Source organism: Cryptomeria japonica, chromosome 11 (genome assembly GCF_030272615.1).
Source record: "Cryptomeria japonica chromosome 11, Sugi_1.0, whole genome shotgun sequence".
NCBI lineage: Eukaryota > Viridiplantae > Streptophyta > Pinopsida > Cupressales > Cupressaceae > Cryptomeria > Cryptomeria japonica.
Window position 1 is genome coordinate 363091717 of NC_081415.1, and position 21100 is coordinate 363112816.

General features: G+C 35.1%; 1 protein-coding gene across 2 annotated transcripts in view; it reads left to right on the top strand.

Moving 5' to 3' along the window:
* LOC131049227 (L-2-hydroxyglutarate dehydrogenase, mitochondrial) overlaps nt 1-20117 on the top strand; it is a 170913-nt gene extending 150796 nt beyond the window's left edge. Inside the window, exons 5-6 of one of the 2 annotated variants that reach the window (XM_057983271.2) lie at nt 6302-6418; nt 19672-20117. In XM_057983271.2, the coding sequence (XP_057839254.2) occupies nt 6302-6418; nt 19672-19794 (240 nt within the window). In that variant the 3' untranslated portion in view covers nt 19795-20117. The remainder of the gene's footprint in view (nt 1-6301; nt 6419-19671) is intronic. The other variant, XM_057983272.2, reaches the window with a different exon arrangement.
* Nucleotides 20118-21100: the final 983 nt, after the last annotated feature.

The following is a 21100-nucleotide window of genomic DNA, read 5'->3' on the forward strand; positions in this document are numbered from 1 at the left end:
TCTAATTGTGGTGGTACTTGTTGGTCCCAATCAATAAGTTGAGGATGGACGAAGGGTAAGGGATTATGTTTAGGCTCAAGATTGTGAACTCAATCAAGGGTACAAATAGTATCATTGTCATATATGTCAATGAAGTCATCATAGTCATTGATGGTACCTTCCTCTTCAGCCTGTGTTGTGTTAGAAGACTCCCCTACCTTATCGAGTTGCCCTTAGTACTCAAGGTCTTATCTTTCTGTGTATCATAACCTAAAATAGGAACTCTATGTCCACCATCAGGTTGTATTGGTCCAAGTATACCTTGCTTTTGTCAACCAGTAGGACTGTGACCATCATAGCCATATTGTTCCATTATCTCAAGTCCTTTTCCATGTTGTTTAGCTGGTATCTTAACCTCAGATTTCTTATCTTATTCTTTTTCTATGTCTTCATCTTTGCACAACCAACTTAGGAGATCTTCCATTTCATCATACAAGGCTCCCCATTTTATGAATATTATTGGTTTGCAGACCATAGTAGTGATATCCGATGTGCTTTTGGTCATTTTTGGTTTGCCATAAGTTTGTGGAGACAAAGGTAACTTTCCAATGCAAAGAGCATGATTCATGGTATATTCTCCCACTCCTTGTTCTTTTACTTGTATTTTTATCTTAGCCTCATTGGATTTAGATGTGGATTCTTTTCAAGATTCAGGATCAACATATGCTTGAGAAGGTAGCTCTTCATGATTGCTAGGAATTGTGGATTTAGTCTTAGGATTTAGATTATTGCAATACATAAAGGGATTTGGATCTCCTGGTATAGTTATTTCAATGCCATTATACTAGAATTTTATACATTGATGGTATGCAGAGGGTATAGCTTTCCTTGCATGAATCCATGGTCTTCCAAGGAGAATATTGTAAGTCAAAGGGAGATCAAGGACTTGGAAAACCATATTCTTTACCACAGGTATAACCTTGATTGGCAATGTAACTGATCCTTTAGATGAACATTCCTCTTCATCATAAGCTTTGATTGTAATTTTCTTTTTCGAATCCATTGCGCTCTTAGAGAACCCTAATTTTGTGATTACTTTCAAAGTACAAATATTGAGACTTGCTCCTCCATCTATCAAAACTGGCTTGATCTTAACTTTATGTGTGAAAGCTTCAATATGTAGAGGTGCATTGTGAGGTTGTTGCATGGATGAATCATCATTTTCCGTGAAAGTGAGAGTGTGAGGGGAGGCAATATGTCCCACTATAGCTTGGAATTGGTCTACATGTAGGTCAGTCGGCATTGTAGTATTAGCTAGTGCTTTTATCAAGGATAGCTTTATGCTCAGGAGATAGGCATAAAAGCTCAAGCATAGAAATCTCTGCAGGCCTCTTCCCTAAATGTTCTATAAGGTTATATTGTGAAGGTTGCACAATGGGTTTGGAATTAGGACCTCTAAGGGTAACTGTGCTTGTGCGTGTGGTGACATTGCATTTAGTTTCTTTCCCTTTTATAATGAAAGTATTAACATAGTTATCTGCCTCACTAATATGGTTTATGCAATAGTCATATTGAGCATTAGTATAATTAACACCATCACCAAATTTAGTGGCTTTTCCTTTATCCTTTTCATGCTTAGGGAAGAGATTATTAAACATCTCACGATCAAAGTTACTAGAAGGGGTATGTCCATTGACTGCAATCTTACCATCATCAATAAGATCTTGTATCACATGTCGAAGTCAATTGGAACTGTTAGTTTTGTGTCCTTTATGGTGATGATATTCACAAAAGTGATTGTCATTTCACCATGGAGGTTTGATTTGTTGATTGTATTCTCTCATTTCCAGCAATGCTATGAGATCATTTTCAAGATGTTCTTTCAATGAAGGCTCAAGTGACTCTCCCAATGGTGTGAAAGTTCGTTTAGGAAAGGTTTTCTGCTTCTCTTTTCCTTGATCTGAGGAGGAACATTTAAGGTTATAAATTGGTTGTGTGCCTTTACCAGCTTTTGCATCAACGACTCCATCATTAACCACATTCTTGTTCTTAGCCCAAAAAGGTATTTTATTGTTGTTTGAACTAGAGCCTGCTTTATGATCTTTGGCGCTATATATCTTAATAGTGCCATCATCTATAAGAGCTTGTTCAATTCAAACTCACATTTCTATTTACTTCATCAAAGGAGTCTAAACATTTGAGACGACGTTCCTTTCCAATTTCTCTATTCAAATTTCGACAAAAGAGATCAACCAATTGCTTATCAGGAATATTGTAAGACGCTTTGTTTGTCAAATGCATCCATCTTTGTAAAAATGAGACAAATGCTTCTCATTGTCTTTGTTTGGTATTAAAAAGATCTGACATGGTCACTTCATGTTCACAATTGTATGCATAGCGTGAGTTAAATTTGTCAGCCAATTCTTGAAAAAGACTTGATAGTTGGAGGTAATCTTGAAAACCATTCCATGGCGCTTCCCCCAAGACTTCAAGGAAATAATCTCATAAGGTATTTCTCATCAATAGAAAATTCCAAAGTTGTAGCACAAAATTTTCTCAAGCGATCCTTAGGATCCCCTTTTCCTCTATATTTATCAAGTTTTGGTATCTCCCAATGACTAGGAAAAGGTGGCATTGGAATGCTCGGATTGAAAGAATAAGGACATATATCCTCGATAGAAAACTTGCTAGATGAAGTCTGAGCATTTTTTATGGCATCCAATTCTTGTTTTAGTGCTTTAAGTTCATCCAATAGAGTATCATTTGTAGGTGTTGGTTTGGTTGTCTTTGTAGAGCTCTTATAATCTGATCTTAAGGTAAAAAGGTCTACGATCCTTCACTTTGTCCTTATTGCATGTTTTAGAGCTTTTAGACTTATTAGATCCAACTTTCGCATCTATGAGCAAGGATGCATCAAAATCAGGAGGCACCTTTATTCCTTGATTAACAATAGCTTTGAAATAACGTTTTGGATCACTTTTTACCACTTTTTTGAATAATTTGAGAAACCTTTTATCATTGGGTGCTTGTTCCACATGTTCTTGATCTACTTCCTCACCACTACTGTTGCTACTACTTTCATTTTCTTGATCCTGTACAATTTCAGCATGTTGTACTTCTTCATCAAGTGGCTCATAATGTTTTTCTTCTTCTCTTTCTTGTTCCACTCCTAGTCTTAGGTGGCATGAGTGATAATTCTGATCTTTGACCTATATGACATTGTATGGGATTCAAAGTTTTGGATGAAATGCAAATTCTAGAATGCAAGGAGAACCTAAAGAGTGCAATTTAACTAGAGTTCAAATGAATTATGAAGACCATTATGAGGTTTTAGACTGATTTCAATGATGACAACTATAAAGTATGTTGAAGGTAACTCTAGGTTTGGAAATGATTATGTAGGTAAGGTTAGCTTGTGCTATGATGGATAGACACAAGGACAATGATCAAAGAAGGGTATGCTAAGGTAGGAGATGATGGACTCCAAGCAAGTTACCCTATCCTAAGATATTAATATGCTTCCCAACTCAAGTATGATAGACCTCAAGTGGTAAAGGTGATATGATAGCCAATGTCTAATTTAAGACCAAATAGAGTGACCTAGATACAAACTAAGAGCTTTGTTTTGACCAATGATGGATATGCAATGGGTATATGACTAAATGAAATGATCTAAATATGCAAGGACTAGGTATATGACTAAATGGAATGATCTAAATATGCAAGGATTGAAGGTTGAAACTAAAAGATCAGAATTGAAGAATGATGTCCTTAGAGATTTGGAATGATTGTGTTTTGAGTTCTTCGTTTCAAAGGTGTAGGTTCAATGTTTGGTGTCGGTGTTGTTTGTTTGACCAAGTTTGCAATGTTTTCGGTTTGAAGTGTGGCTTTGATTTTTTTTTGAACACACACATAAAACACGACATACACAATGACTTGTTTGACTCTGAAACAAGATCAAAGTAAAAGTCTGAATGGGGGCCTAGATAAGCCCAAATTTTTCATTGGTTTTGACAATTTGAAGACACTTGTAAGCATGTACACCCTAGGTTTGGAAAATGGATAGTACTTGCTGGGTCCTCACTACGGATAAATCCGATATACTAAGACAAAGCGGATAGATAGCAATCTGATGGCGTTCGCTCCCCTCCATGGCACCGACACACCCTTTCGCTTATCGTGAAGGTCCGAAGACCTTATGGATTGGGGAATTTCCTGTCTCAACAATGAATAGTATGTATGGGGTGGCTTCGGAGTTGTGACCTCCTGCAACAACAGGTAAAGGGTTTTGGGCCTTCTACAACAATGGTTTCTAGTAAGAATTTAGGGACTCGATGTCCATTCAAGCGTCAGGTCTCCCCACCCTCGAAGGGAGCTTCCCCCCTTGTTGTAAGGTCTGATATATTGCACACAAGTGTGGATATGTATGGAGCTGGCGGAATGGCTAAACACCAAGAAGCAAAAGGCTTTCACCCTCTAGCCAATTTATATAGCAGACCGAATTGAAAATACCGCTTGAGGTCGTTTTCTTGGGTGAGTACTTTTTACCACAGGGCAGGCCTCTCTAAAGATAATAACAATTTCTCTTACACCCAAGATCCCAATGGCAAGGGGAGAGGATACTTTTGTTACTATCTTGGGATTTAATAACACTAAATGTGCAAATGCACTAGACATATCAAACACTTGTTCTTTTTAAGCACCAAACGAAATGTGGAGTAATCTAAAACAAGCAAGGTTCGTTAACCATTAAATCTGATTTAGTTTATGAAAACCCAACAAAATCTACATCCACAAAGTGTTAGTAGTTTTGTTTTCAAGTCTTTGACATACGAGGATAACCCGCACAACTTGTTAGTCCATCAAGATTAGTCCAAAAATCAAAAAGCAAACTGAAAACCCATTAATCACACTAAAAACACACTAAAAAAAATCTACATTAGCCAACACAAAAAACCTAAGAAAGACACTAACAAAGTAATACTAACAAAGACACTCACTCAACACATAACAAACTAAACACTGACACAAACAAAACAAGCTTAACACAAAACACAAACAAAACAAGCTAAACACTAACAAACTAAACTAAACACTAAACACAAAACACAAACACAAAAAAGTAACACACAAACTAAACAAAACTAACACTAAACTAAACATAACTAACACACCCTAACACTAATGTGTGAACTCACAATAATGGTTCCCACTTTTTTGCCACTTTTGACATTGAGATGAACATTTTTAAAATAATCTTTAACTTCCGAGAACTATAACTTTTAAACTATTAAGAATTTGAAGATGATGTAAATTAGTGATTTGTAGCATTTTGTCTGTAGATTCTATATATATTTTTTTCAAATTTTTTTTCAGAATTTTTTTTTAATTTTTCCATCTCCCTCGAAAAGTAGTTTTTTATAGCAAACTACATTTTTTAAGAGTGATGTGCCTCTCGAAACGCATAACTTTTTTTCTATAAATGATAAAAACTCAATTCTTTCGAATTTTGGTTTGTAACATCAATATCCAGGGCTTGCAGTTGGTTTGATAGTGATATATTGAATATTTTTCATTTTATTAAGATTTGAAGTCCAACTAGTCATAATTCAGACATAGGTTTAAGTTTGAACACATAACTTGTTCTATATATATCGAAATTCAATTTTTTTTTTGTTAGAAAGAAGACATCAATACCTAGGGCATAGATATTTTTTAGAATTAGTTTCCTATTTTTCCCAATGCGTTGAACAAAGAAGTTCATGTTCGGTGAAAAACCAATATTCCATAAAATTAAAAAAACAAGAACATAATAAATTCACAATGTAATAAAATTATACTCATTGGAAAGCTTGCTCTAAGTACTACCATCTTATATTTTTGGGTTATCAAGATTATTTCATTTGTGCCTTGAACTAGAGGTCCGAAGGCAAAAATTTCTTAGAAATCTGAAAAATTTGTGGAGAGACAGACCTCTAACAAGTGGGTTCGAATGAACATTGGTTCGAGCGAAGAGGGGGTCCGATCGAACCCTAAGGGGTTCGATTGGACCCTCCTTCACTCGAAGCCCCAGGGAAAATTATGACATGCACATTCATATAACGGCTGGGTTCGAACTAACCCGACTTTTTGTAACTGTCGGCGTTCATTCGAATCCTCGCCGATCCAATTTTTTTTTTTTTTTACATTTTAGTAGAGTCGTATAAATATACATAATTTTTTTCATTTTTTTACACACAAATGATTAAAACAATTCACATTTTTGGATGAAAGAAGACATTTGAAAATTATTTTGAGGGCAATAATTTGAAGATATTTGAAGGTTATTTTAAAAGCATGGGGAACAAGAAGAGAAGGCAAAATAAGACTTCAAGGAATTATTCTCCCGAAACGGAACAAAGATATCGAGAACAGAGAAGGCAAAGATATCATGATGCAAGTATGTATTTTTATTTTTATTTCTATTTAATTTTATATGTATTACGTACCAAAAATTGTGTTTATTTGTTAGTATTAGTTAAGTATTTTTAATGAAAATTATTTTAAATAATATTAATTAAATTAGTTTATATAATAATTCTATCTTAATTAATTCTAAATGATGTTATTTTTATTAAATTAATTGGAAATAGTAGGATTAAAAATAATCTCGTTTTAATTAAAATTAATTATGCTTTAATTTGAAATAATGTGTATTTGCAAATTTCAAATTCCATCAACTTGCATAGATCATGGTTTTAATTTAAAATTTAGATCTTTAGGACCCCTCTCTTTCCCATTTATTATTTATAATTTATAATTTAATTTAGATAGTCCATAAATATATAATTTAATTTAGATTTTGAAACCATGTGTCTTTATAGTTTAACCAACACTTCAATTGGTGCTCTAAAATTAGCAAACTTGTCTTTTGTGTCTTCAGCAATAGGCTCTTTTTGTTTTATCCTTAGAAAGGGGCCTGCCTCCCGAGTAGCCCTTAAGACTCGGTGAGAGGGAACGACCTAAAGTGGTAACAAGCTAAAGCCAAATTCTTCCAAGCCACTATAAATAAATGTGTTTGTGATGAAAGTTGCAAGCAACGGGTGTTACATGTTGCTATAACGACGTTATGACTCCCCATAAATCCTATTGAGCACAACTTCTATAGGCTGGAGGTCTTCCATTTAACAAAGCGTAACACACTGCTGATTATAGCCACCCGAACGGATGCCCTTACTAGACACCTTTTGTGTTAGAAGCCAAAAACCTTCTAGTTGTTGGTGCAGGAGGTCGGACCTCTGAAGCGACTCACATTCTTACGGTTCTTAGTAAAGATACAAAGTTCGCCACGGGGAGTTTTCGTGGGGACTGGTGCATGGTTGCCCCGGAGAAGTGAGTGCCGTGGAGGGGAGCCAATGGGGTCAAGCACCTAAGTATCTGCTTTGAATTGCATAGCTCGGGGTAACCCCCCCAGGTGAGATTCAACAACTACTGTCTCGTCCAGCCCTAGGATTTGTGCTTGCATGATAAAAACAATCAAACACTTTCAAACAAACAAACATTGTGTTTTCTTTGTTTTCAAGTGTATGCAAAAATATTTCACATTATACTTGAGTCCCCTTAAAACCTATATTATGTGATACTAGGACCTATTATGTGATATTAAGACCTATTATCTGCGTACCTAGATCTTAAATATGACATAATAGGTCCTATTGTGACTTAATAACATGATCACGTATGCAAAAACATTTCACATTATATACTTGAGTCCGAGCCTTAAGACCTATATGTATGATATATATTAGGGCCTATTATGTACGTGATAAATTAATGACCGATTATCGCATAATTTATGTCCTAATATCACATACATGATAGGTCCTAATATTTGCATAATATAGGTCTTAAGGGGAGTCAAGTATAATGTGAAATGTTTTTGCATATGTGGTCATGTATTCAGTCATAAAATTAATAAGACCTATTATGTCATAATTTATGTTCTAACTTATATCATATTTAAGACCTACTTAATTTCATGTGATAGGTCCTTTAATATCACATAATATATCTGTCTTAAGGGGAGTCAAGTATATTAATGTGAAATGTTTTTGCATACGTGGTCATATTAAGTAATAATAAGGCCTATTATGTGATATTAGGACTTATTATGTGATTATAGGTCTTAAATGTGACATAAACTTAGAACCTATTATGTCATAATAGGTTCTATTTATATGACTTGACGTATGCAAAAACATTTCACATTATACTCAAGAGTCCCCTTAAGATCATATTAGGACCTATTACATGTGACATTAGGAGGTTTATTATGCAATAATAGGTCTTAAATATGACATAATAGTCCACTTGTTTTGACATAATTTTTAGGTTTTACTAAATGTCTTGAAATTTTGGTTTCAAATTAAACTTGGAATTTCATTGCATTAAAAATATTCTTTGTCATCTTAAATTATGTGCAGAACGGGCTCGAGAAGAAGGGAGTTCTGAAGCGGGAGTCGAGGCAAACGAACTTGTTGAAAAACACAATATAGTTGATGAACATAGGGAGGAGCTTGCCCAAGTTGAACCAATGGAGGTTGAAGGAGAGGGTTCAGGCTCCTTACCTCCTACCACCGGTATGGATGAGCATATTGTGGATCTAGCTAAACAGGTGAAGAGAAATATTTCTTATAAAAATTTAGATCATTTACTTGAAATGGACGTGGATGAGTTGAAACGTCTCAGTGAAGAACCTAGACATACTAAAAGGAGGTCAATGAATAAAAGTGCAAAAGAAATAATGTCTCATTTCTAAAATCTTGATACTATACTAGAGAAAGCTCAATTGTTATCAATTGTACTTACTCGTAAAGACTTAATAGATCCACTGAAATTGTTGGGTATAGATACAACAAGTCAAAAGAAGAAAACTTCTCAGCTACAAAAATCGATTTTTGATAATGTTAAGAAAGGTTTGGTGAGCATTGGTAAAAAATCTCGAACAGTAGATAAGACCAATTCCCTTCTGAGATAGAATTGAAGATGTTGTTAGGAACTTCGTGACAAGTTTTTGGAATGATAATACTCGTCTTTCATCAAACAGTAGAGATGTTATCAAGCAAAGGATTGGCTTTGATCATTATGATCTCCATGTAAAACATTGGTTAGACACAACAAATCATGAATTGTATGTGTTGTTTACTAAAACAAACCTTCATATAAAGATTGGACAAACCACGTTTGAACGGTTAAGGCCATATTATGTGAAGGTAAACAAAGTCTTCGAAACTTCTTGTTGTCGTTATCACATCGAATTTGATTTGTACTATCTGGTGTTTCGAAAGATTAGAGAAGATAGTGATGGTTATGAAAAAACTCCTCCTAAACGAACAAGTCAAATAAATTGCATAAAAGGAATTTGTGGAACATGCGGGGAGTTGGCAAATTGCCTTTGAGAGATGAAGATACTGACATGGGGAAGATGGTAAATTGCAAGAGATACAAGTACAAAAAATTTGAAACAAAATTTGGAAAGGAATCTACAAGGTTAGATCATGTTAGAACACATGCATGACCCCTTAGGAGAACATATTCTTGACCCCTTAGGACACTAATGTATGTGATCTTAAGGGACCGATATGTCGTACACACTAGGATTTAATAAGGGGTCATATGTGGTTCTAAGGGGTCACACGTGTGTTAGAACACACGCGTGACCTCTTAGGACCACATATGACCCTGTCCTAAGGGGAATGTTGTATGTACACTAGGATGTTATAAGGGGTCATATGTGGTCCTAAGGGGTCATGCATGTGTTAGAACACACGCGTGACCTCTTAGGACCACATATGACCTATGTGATCCTAAGGGGAATGTCGTATGTACACTAGGATGGTATAAGGGGTCATATGTGGTCCTAAGAGGTCACACATGTGTTAGAACACGTGTGACCCCTTAGGACAGTGTACATGTGATCTTAAGGGATCGTATGTCGTAGACACTAGGATGTTATAAGGGGTCATATGTGGTCCTAAGGGGTCACACATGTATAGTGTTAGAACACACATGCATGACCCCTTATGACCACATATGACCCCTTCTAGGACGCTATGTGATCCTAAGGGGTACATGTTGTATACAATAGGATGTTATAAGGGGTCATATGTGCTCCTAACGGGTCACACATGTGTTAACGCATGCGTGACCCCTTAGGACACTATGTGATGGACTAAGGGGTATGTCGTTCACACTAGGATTTTATAAGGGGTCATATGCAGTTCTAAGGGGTCACGTATGTGTTAGAACACATGTGTGACCCCTTAGGACCACATATGACCCCTTAGGACAGTATGTGATCCTAAGGGGTATGTCGTACACACTAGGATGTTATAAAGGGTCATATGTGGTCCTAAGGGGTCACGCATTTGTTAACACATGCGTGACCCCTTAGGACCACATATGACCCCTTAGGACACTATGTAATGGACTAAGGGGTATGTCGTACACACTAGGCTTTTATAAGGGGTCACATGCAGTCCTAAGGGGTCACGCATGTGTTAGAGAACACATGCGTGACCCCTTAGGACCACATATGACCCCTTAGGGTTCACTATGTGATCCTCTATGGTCCTAAGGGGACGTATAGTGTCATTAGGGGCATATGTGGTCTTAAGGGGTCCTAAGGGGTCATGTTGCGTGTGTAATAGGATGTGAAAAGGGGTCACATTGTAGAGGATTTATTTTGTCTAATTTGTTTAAATTTGTTATCTAAGTTTTATAATGTTTATTTAAATTTAAATTTATTAAGTTTTCTAACGTTTTAATTTATTATATGTAGATTTATTACATTTTTCTATTTTTTTTTTTGCTAATGTTTTTCTAAGTTCTAATTTACTACCTTAGTTTTCTAAGTTTTTCATAACATTTTTTTAAAAAGTAAAAAAAAAAATACATATACAGTTATTTAATTTTAAAAATAAATTGACATTAAATCAAAACATTAAATTTTCAATCGTTTTTCTAAAATGCTGAAAAACAATAAATATACAATTATTTAATTAGAAAAATAAATTAACAAACAAATTATTTATTAATTTTTAAATAAATTTAATAAATAAAAAAACATTATTAAACAAAAAAAAAAGGCTATTTTGTGCACTTGAAATAATGTAGGTCGAAAGCTGAAACGTGAGACGCGGTGGCTACTGCAGACAGGGCACAGTGACGTGGTGCTGATGTCGAGTTCGCTCTAACCCCCTATGGACACAGAAAAATACAAATTTGAAAATGACAGTTTAATTGTCGTTTTCTGTTTTTATACAAGTTTTAAAAAAAACAATTTAAAAGGGGGTTCGATCGAACCCTTTAAAAATTCGATTGAACTTGTGTCCGATGGTGGGTTTGATTGAACCGTGAGGGGGGGCTCGCTCGAACACCCCTAGTTTGTTCGAACCCCCCCCCCCCCCCCCCCCCCGCGAAAAAATTCTCCACCTTCGCCAATTTTCTTCATTGGCAAAAGTGAGAACCATTAATGTGGGATAGTGTTACTAAACAAAACATAAGTAACACACACTAACACTAACACAAAACTAACACTAAACAAACACAATTAACACACACCAAACTAATACTAACAAAACAACTAACAACTTACGCAAACTAAAACACTAAACTAATACTAACAAAACAACTAACAACTAACACAAACAAAACACACCAAACTAATACTAAGAAAAAAATAAAAAATAATAATAACTATCACAAACAAAACACACCAAACTAATACTAACAAAACAACAAAAACTAACAACACTACTAACAAAACAAAAACTAACAACTAAAACTAACTACAAAGAAAAACATACAAGACAAAACACAACAAACCAACACTCAAACACAACACAAAATAACTAAAACAAAACACACAAGAATATAAAGACCGCAGATAATGCACAAAATCGATCTGTTAAAATGACTTTAAACAAAGGCACATTAATTATTTGATGGACTGCCAAAAACGTGAGTGCAGAAACAAAATATGTGAATGCAAGGCAATGTTACTGTTTTAAGACTACAAAAAAATGTGGAGCATGTACACAGCACGTTTCTGTTTTTAAACCTGCAGAATGTGGAAGCACGATACAAGGCACGTAGAATGTATAACACAAATCCTTCAAATGTTTATGCATAGACAAGGACAGGAACTGTTGGACAGAATGCTCAAAGAGCTAGGAATCATGATGGCAAGAATAGTGAAGGCACGGGAATCTGTTATAAAACAGTTATTAAGCAAAGAAATGGGGTCTCACAGCCTGCAAATACACAAAATGATTGTTGAAAAGACTTAAGAAACTTTCAAGTAAATACATCTGGTAGATGTAAAACCAAAGTCTTCCCTCCAAACATGTACAAGGCATAAGAATAAAGGAACCGGTCACCCAAAAGCTTCAAACATATCAGGAAAAAGAAGACATAATAATAGTGCGAATTTAAAGAAAACAATCTTTATCAAGTGAAAACAAGACGAATTAAGAGGACAAGGGCTATCCTATCAGGTGTACCAGATGTTGATGAAGGATATGGAAAATTGTTTCTTGAACCCTTTAGAGCCCAACCATAAGCCAAGTATTCAAGAATTAAAGTCCAACATCATAACAATGAAGTCCATCCTAATGAATACAAATGCAACAAAATACTAACTAAAAGTAAACAAAACAAATGCATTTGAAAGAAATCTCACTCCATTGCCCTCCTATCTACCAAGATCTTGCATTTAAAACTTTAGTGCTCTCAGATTTGCACCATGCACAAGAAGATATGGATAACGGAAATGGTTGATAGAAATGGTTGAAAAATGACTGATTTTTCAAAAACTAAATGAATTTAGGATATAAAAAGAAATGAATTTAGGAAATGGTAGAGATGGGGATAAATAGGAACGAATAATGGAGACTAGGATTTAAGAATGAATTCAGAAAAGGAATTTAATGAATTGAGAAATGAAAGGATTTAATGAATCAAATGGAAGAAAATATTAATGAATATATAATGATATCCATTTGATATCACTAGAAGAAATTATGATTAATCATGAGGACATTTTGATGGAAATTTTTATGTGTCTACAGCTACATTTGTCAAAGTTGCATCTTGTAGGGTGGTTATTTATTAAGTCATCCATCCTTGGCTTGCCTAAAGCTTCCTTTTCATTTTTCAGCTTTCTATGGGTAAAAGACTTACCTAAATCCTCAAGTACTGAAGTGGAACCATCTTGAAGATTAGCAAGAAGGCCAAGATTAGTTTGAATATTACATTTGGAAGTATACTAAGGAAAGCTAAGCCTATTGTTTCGTGTTCTTTAGATCTTGAAGATCCTTGCCAATCTCTTTTTTGTCAAATAAATTTTCAAGATCTTTGATATCATAGACCTTCATCAGATCCTTTGAGCATTCAGAGGCACTTTTTGGGAATTATGTCTAATTTACCACATCTAATCCCTCTTGTAAAGATTATTCTTCCTAAAGGTATTCTTGTTTTTGGGTTTGGTCAAACCTTTTAGATCTTTCTCAAATTCCTTGTTAATCTTTTGTGTTTGTGGTTCCCCTTGAAGATTTGGACATTCTTTGATAAGATGGCCATATTCATGGTATCCATGACATCTAAATGGAAGACTTTTGCAATCTAGAGCTTGAGTTTACTCCAACTCACCAGCCTTCAAAGTAATAGTTTTTGGAAGAGGAACAATTAGATCTAGTTGCATAGATTCTTGCGTAGATAGAAAAACCGTTATCATGGAAAGGTTTTAAAATATCATTCGTTGAGCCTTGAGACTTGGCTATGGTTTCAAAGGCATACTAGGACCAAAACTCTTGAGGGAGGTTGCATATGTATTCAGTTAGGGGTTGGTGAGGCATTTACTCAAAGGGCTCAAAACCTACAAGATAATGTTTCATGAAAAGACTAGCATTCTTGAAAAATAAAGATGCTCCCAAAACCAAATCCCTATAAGATCTATAAATAGATTTAAAGCAATAAATATCCTTTGGTACAATTACACAATTCATAACGCCCATTAATTTTCCAATTCTTTTTGGTCCATAAATATAGATCATCCAAAAACAACTGCATACCAAGAAATCTACAAATTTACCTTCTACTATACGAGGAAATATTCCTATAAAATGTCTAGACATCTAGGTTAACAATGGGAGAATCCTATACAGTAGACATGCATGAATATGGGTCATTTCTATGGTGATCCACTTTACACTTACCACCTACCATCAGCAACCATTAAATGTCCTTTAAATCGAAGGGCTAGAGTTTACAAGAACGTTTTTGAAAGAGCATGGTGGGGGCAGCTCACCCCTACTTTGGACCCACTGAGGAGAACTCAAAAGAAAGGGAAGAAAACTCAAAGTAGCTGAAAAAGAGAGACGGAAAGAAAAAACTTAACAAACCCTAGAAGAGCATATTTTCCTCTCCAAATCACATGCAAAATTGTCCTCAATCATAGATCTTGATCAAAATAAGTAAAAGAATGCATTCAACAAGAGTTGTCGACATAGTTTTTAATTGCAACAACCCATGTTGCAACCCAAATTTGCTATGCCTATTTTTTTCTATGTTAAATCATAGTTGTAGCCAATTGTCAAGTTAGTCTTGTCACATCAATGTCAACTATCCTATTTTTTCTAACAAATTAGTTAGGTCCTTAGGTGTCAGTTTGCCGTTGTCTACTAATGTTGTATGTAGGTTGCTTGTCATGAAGATTATCAAGATATGAATCATGAAGGCGACTCTAGCACTAGTAGAGGAAAGAAAGGGTGAAGTTTAAAGAAAGCCTACGATGATGGATACCAAGCACAGGCAAGAAGGATTCAAGCTAAGGAAAATCTTGTTCAGCTCATTGAGTCACATGTGAGGATTGTCTTGGAAGCACAAAGTTGTCACTTTGGAGGGTTCAAAATTCAAGTCAAGTAGTTTTAGTGACTATCAAAGATCAGACTTTCTTTTTTCCGAAAGAGCTATTTTTTCCTTTTGATTTCCTTTTTTCTTTTTCTAAGTCTTGGATTGAGAAGAGGGGCACAACGATAAAAAACTTAAAAAAAAAAAGTTACTTTCTCACTTTTCCAGTGAAAGGTAGTAGATGATAGAGGCAAAACGTTATCAGATTAGTTTCAAGATTCGTCATGTGAAAATGGAATTTAGAAATATGAAGGGCAGTGAGAAATGAATTTTATGTTGAAGTTAGTTTTTAAAATGAAAAATGGTTCCAAGGTTAAAACCTTCACAACTTCCATTTTTGGCATCAAGTGGAGAAAGTTCCATTGAGTGCCAACTTTGCCAGTTTTCACAATTTGGCATTGATGGCAAAAACCTCTACAAGTGCTGCTTTTTTGGCATCAAGTAGAGAAAGTTCCATTGTGTACCAACTCTGTTTCAAGTGCTTCTACATGTAAAGAAAGCGGGAACACCGATGATTTGATTCATTCTAACAAGTGGGACATCCTATGATTTGATTTTGTAGTTGGTTTTGAAGTTGAAGTAAGTTTTGGGGTTGCACATGTTTCAAATTTAAAGCTTCATTTTAGTTTTGAGCTTAAGTTCTATAATTTTTTAATCTTTTAATGTTATAAAAATTTGAAACTGACTTGCATTTCTTGTTTTTTATATTGTGGAAATCATATTCATGAGATTCTTTTAGTTTATGCCTAAGTCACAGAATACAACAATTTTCATGGATGAGATTCAAATTTAATCGAATTTCAAACTTTCATCAAAAAATCGTTCAAATTCAGCCAGGGCATCATTTTTTTATTTAAGTTAAAATTTAAAAAGCATTTTTCGAGGGTTTCTGAAATGCATTTAGGGTTTTTTTGAAAACTTTTGGCGGATTTTTTCTATAAAGCGCTGCTATCTGCCTCTAAACACGCAACTCAACTGGTCGATTCACGAGTATCTACTGGGTTGCGGGTGTCTGCAATTGCAATTGGGTCGCCGTCGGATTTTCGCGGGTGTCACAGGTATCTACTAGGTCGTCGTCGGATTTTCGCGGGTGTCGCGGGTATCTACTGGGTTGCCGTCAGATTTTTGCGGGTGTCGCGGGTATCTATTGGGTCGCCGTCGGATTTTCACGGGTGTATGCAACAAGGGTCACCGTCGGATTTTCGCGGGTGTATGCAACAAGGGTCGCCATCAGATTTTCGCGGGTTTCTGCATACTTATAATTTATTAGAAGTATACATATATTCAAAAATAAACAAAATTATATGAGGCGAATTTTATCCGAATTCTTTTTTTGAATTGTTCCCTTGTCGAATTTCATCCGAATTTCATGGTGTCAAATTCGAATTCGAATTTGAACCTTGTGACTTAGGTTTATGCTATATAAATCATAGCTAGATTTCCTAACATTTTCAAGAATCGAGGATGTTGGGACATTTTAACCCTTCCTAGTGCAAGTGTGTTTATTTTCAAACCAGATTTGTCAAACTACTACGAGAATTCTGAATTATTGTAATGTCCCCTTCTCTGCAGTGATTAGTTCAGTTGGTCGTTAGCCTATTCCGGAGGCCCGTAGGCTAGTCAGGAGCATAAATTAGGGTTTCCTATTTTCTAGGAGGATTCTTTGGTGTTTTCAGGGGGTGTATGTGGGAGTTTGATAGTTTGAGTTCTGGATTCCTTCTGGGTTTTCAGAGAGCTTCAGGATGGTTCGACATGCATCAGCATCGGGTGACTTTTTCTGGACTTACTATTTTTAGTAAGTGCGACGATTGCTCAGAATGTGGTTAAAATCACTTTGGAAACACTTACTATTTTTAGCCGTATGCTATTTTTAGTAAGTACTATTTTTAGTAGGATTTCAGCAGACCTGTTCAGATGGCTATTTCCGGCAGGTCAGTTGAGCAGTTGGTCTTCCAGCATTTTTTGGTGTTATTCTTGGCAAGGGTTATTCAGCTCAATTTAGTGACTATTTCTAGCAGGGCAATTCTCTCAACTTGTTTCCCCATATCCTTGGAGCTTGTTTTGGCAGGTTCAGTATTTGATGAAAAAATGGTGTTTTAAATTAAATTATAACTTAAGGCAAAGGTTGGACGATTTATTTAAAAGGGATTGCTTAAGTTATATTGATATCTAAGTAAGTCATTTCCTTAATTATATGTGGGCTATTTTTGGTTGAGGAAAATATTTAATAAGTGAATTATTGTTAAGGCAAGATGGACACCTTAGGAGGAAAAATAAGACAATTTTATGATATGATTCACTTTATTCTTTAAACGCCATAATACACTTAATCAATGTATTTTTTTATAAAGTGTATTTGCCACCAAGTAATGGGCGATTTTGGAGAAATGAAATGAAATGCAAATTAAGGAAATTGGAATGTGGTTGTTTAATCCCATATTGGAGGGAAAAGAAGTTCGACTTGAGGAGGAAGTTATAAATATGTGCCTTGGCCTTCATTTGGGACTATCCAAGAACAATTTTATAATGAAATGCTGCTGAAATGCAGAGTGAAAGCTTCGGCGAATGCTTACCTCCTAGCCATAGCTTGATTTCTTGTTTGCAATACAACAACTAGTTGAGCTAGAGACTTCTCTTTCATTCAGAGGAGTGGATTGAAGATAATGTTGCGGATTTATGTATTAGTTTTCTGATTCTGGAGTGATGTGTGTGGATTTTCAATTTGCTAGTTTTGGTGTGGCTGTAGCATGTTTTAGTTCATAACTCTCAGTTCGTGTGTCAGATCATTCTGGGTAGTGGCTCGTTCCCTTCCAATGCCACAAGCGATCAAGTTTGTAAGTTTGTAGAGCTTAGTGTTGAGTATTTAATTTTTTAAATGCAAATTGTACTTCTTTCCTAGCCGTACTATGTTGGGCTGTCTGGGAATGCGTGCATAAATTCATTTGGGGGTTTTGGGTGCAGTTTGTTGGTTCTAATCTCATCGTTTATCTTGTATATCTCATTTGCATCCATTTGGGGGTCATTCCGTTGAGTGTGAATAGAGTTACGAGCATATTTGTGAGTTTTTAGGCTGCTGGTCTGTGTGTTTCCAGCGTGTGGGTTGTTGCATATCAAAATTTGAAAAATTGTTAGTTTGGAGTGTTTTTTATGTGAAGTTGGTTTTAGAGTGTGTGGGTTCTTTGGAGTAGAGAGGAAGATCTTGGTAATTGTTTCCAGCTGTTGGTTCTTCATTCTTATCTTCTATGATTCATATTGTAATGCTAGTTGTAGTACTAACAACAATTTCTATTGATCTTTCTTAGACCCACTGCAAAGTGGAAGAGGCTGGCCTGCCGCCTATCTTTCTTTTGGATAGTGATTTCCCTTAATTTGTAATCCATATTGTGCATTGTAAAGATGGTTAGTAGTACTAACAGCTATCTAATTGGATTATTGCTCGTAGTCCCACTGCATAAGTGGAAGAGGCTGGCTTTGCCGCCTATATTGAATATTGTAATAGTGTCCTCCCGCTGCATAAGCGGTCGAGTTGATTGTAATTTCATTTTAGTCCGCCCGCTGGATAAGCGATAGAGTGATTGTTCTTCAGTTTCTTGTATTGTCCTTTGCTGGTTTACTGCCAAGTGATCTTCAATATTCAGTATATGCCATTGAAAAAGTGGAAGGGGCTGGCTTGCCACTCAAGTATTGTAATCAATTTCAGTTTCTTGTATCTAACGATCCCCTCAACACTGTATGCTCTCACCCTCCCAGATTGGGCTCTCGGTGATCAAAAGGTGGAAAGGGTTACTTTCAACAATATTGAGATTTGATTTTCTAACCCTAATGGGTGTTTGTGTTGATTGTAAAATGAAATAATTGAAAAAAAATTAAGGGGGATATTACAATTATGAGGCTTTTCCCCCCTTCTTAGCAGATCTGGATATTTGAACTTGGTAACCGTAATATAGTGATATGAACTATTTTTTGATACTCTTTGGTAATATTCAACTGACCAAATGATTTTCTATGTGTACTCCTTTGAGCCTTTCCATTGTAAGAACAAACCCCTCATTCTACAAAAAAATATTTGTAAAATACTCATGCAGGCATATTTACACTCCCTTAAATTGATGTGAAGATGGATTATATTTTTTAAATCAATATTATCAACTTTTATACCCAATTCAACATGTATTAATAGTTCTTAAATTCAACAATTTTAACACCTGTTTGATGATTACGCACTATAAACAATTTATATTTTTCTTATTTGTGGACTACACACATATGCTCTTATCATTGCACCACCAATATTTTTGCGGACCACTGGATTTGCTACAACCGAAGTTAAAATCTGTAGTTCCTATTTACCATGCTAATCTTTAGTTGGGTTGTAGAACCCTCTGTACAGCTTCAAGAATATATATATATATATATATATATATATATATATATATGCTTGTCATTGCACTGTCCATATTTTTGTGGACCATTGGATTAGCTACAACCGACTTTCAAATTTGTAGTTCCTGTTGACCATGCTAATGTTTGGTTGGGTTGGAGACCTCTCCGTACAGCTTTGAATCGCTATGATTGAGCAAAAATGTGAATGTCTTTTAGCTTATCCAAAATATTTTGAGTACTTTTTGGGATGACATACTTTTTGAAGTGTTCTGATGTAATATTTATTTATAGTTATCAAATTTCTCAATAATGCTAAACTTTAATAAGCTGGTTGTGAGCTTTTTTTTTGACAACATGTAGGGCAAAGAGACACATGGTATCCCTGGGTTAGTAAATTTATTTGGCATTGAATCTCCGGGATTAACAGCAAGCATGGCTATTGCTGAAATGGTTTCTGTTATTGTTTCACAATTCAAAAGGTAATGTCATTTAAGAGGGACTGCAATATGATCCTTGCCTTTAATCAACAAGGATAGTTATCTGTAGCAATATAATTCAAAATTGAGAAGAGAATAAATTTGGCAACAGTTAATGTGAATCTCTTAATTCAAGCATGTGCGAATCCTTCAAAGGTGCCACCTCATTAAACATGGTTTATGATTGTCTGTTATTTTAAGGATGATTCTTCCTGCATTTTCAACAATCAATGTTAGAGTAGTGGTAACTGGTAAGACATAGAATACTAAAAGTAATCAGTGATCACCAAATTCTGTGCATGTGTTTTTTCACAATGTCATTTTCCACTATATCAATCTTTCATCCAATGAATCAGTATTAAAATTGTGGCAACAAGTAAATATCGTATCCTTTTCAGTTCACTTCCAAATCAGACACTAATTTGGCATGTTAGACCCCACTTGTGCAAATTCTTCAAAGCTACTCTCGCTGAGAATAGTTTATGTTTGGCTGTATATTTTTAAGGATAATTCTTCTTGCATTTTCAACAGTCAGTATTAATATAATGGTAATGCATTGAATGTAAAGAAAAATCAATGCTTAGCAAATGTCATGCATTTTACTTTTCAAAATGTCAGTTTTCACCATATCAATTTTTCATCTAATCAAAGTCTGTGATTTGCATGCTATGATTGTTGAAGTCAAGATCCAAGACAGCTTCCCCTTTTAATCATTTATATTAAATTCTTCATTTCAAGTTTGAATAAGTAAAGACAATACAAATGATTACTACGTATTTAAGTGGGTAAAAAAGGAGTCGACAAAACAATAAAAATGTGATATAAAATGGTATGAAAAAATATTTATACAAGAATTTTTTTCCAGCACAATCTCAAGCTTGACATGAACAGAAATTTTTGATCGATGATCGCTATAGATGCTGTTACCATTTGCTATAGAACGCCAGATTGAAATTTATGTTTTAAGAAAAAGAATTGGAATCAAATAATTGTTTTGTTTTTATGGACATTGAGCATACATGACCAATATTGAAAAATTATGTTCACTTTTGGGTATATGAGCGGTTCTAACCATCATACTTGAGGCCTATTTATAAGTAATGGTCCTAGTTGTTCAATCATAGTAGTTTATCATGCTATCATCATAGAATGGGAAATCACTGGATGCTATGGTGTGATAATTAGATCTCTGTGTTTGTACCTCATATATTAATGCAATAAAATGTTCCAGATACTTATGTCATAGATAATCTCTTTATCTTTGTTCGTTGTGATTGATATGTTATCGTACAACGCCCTTTGTATATGTTCTT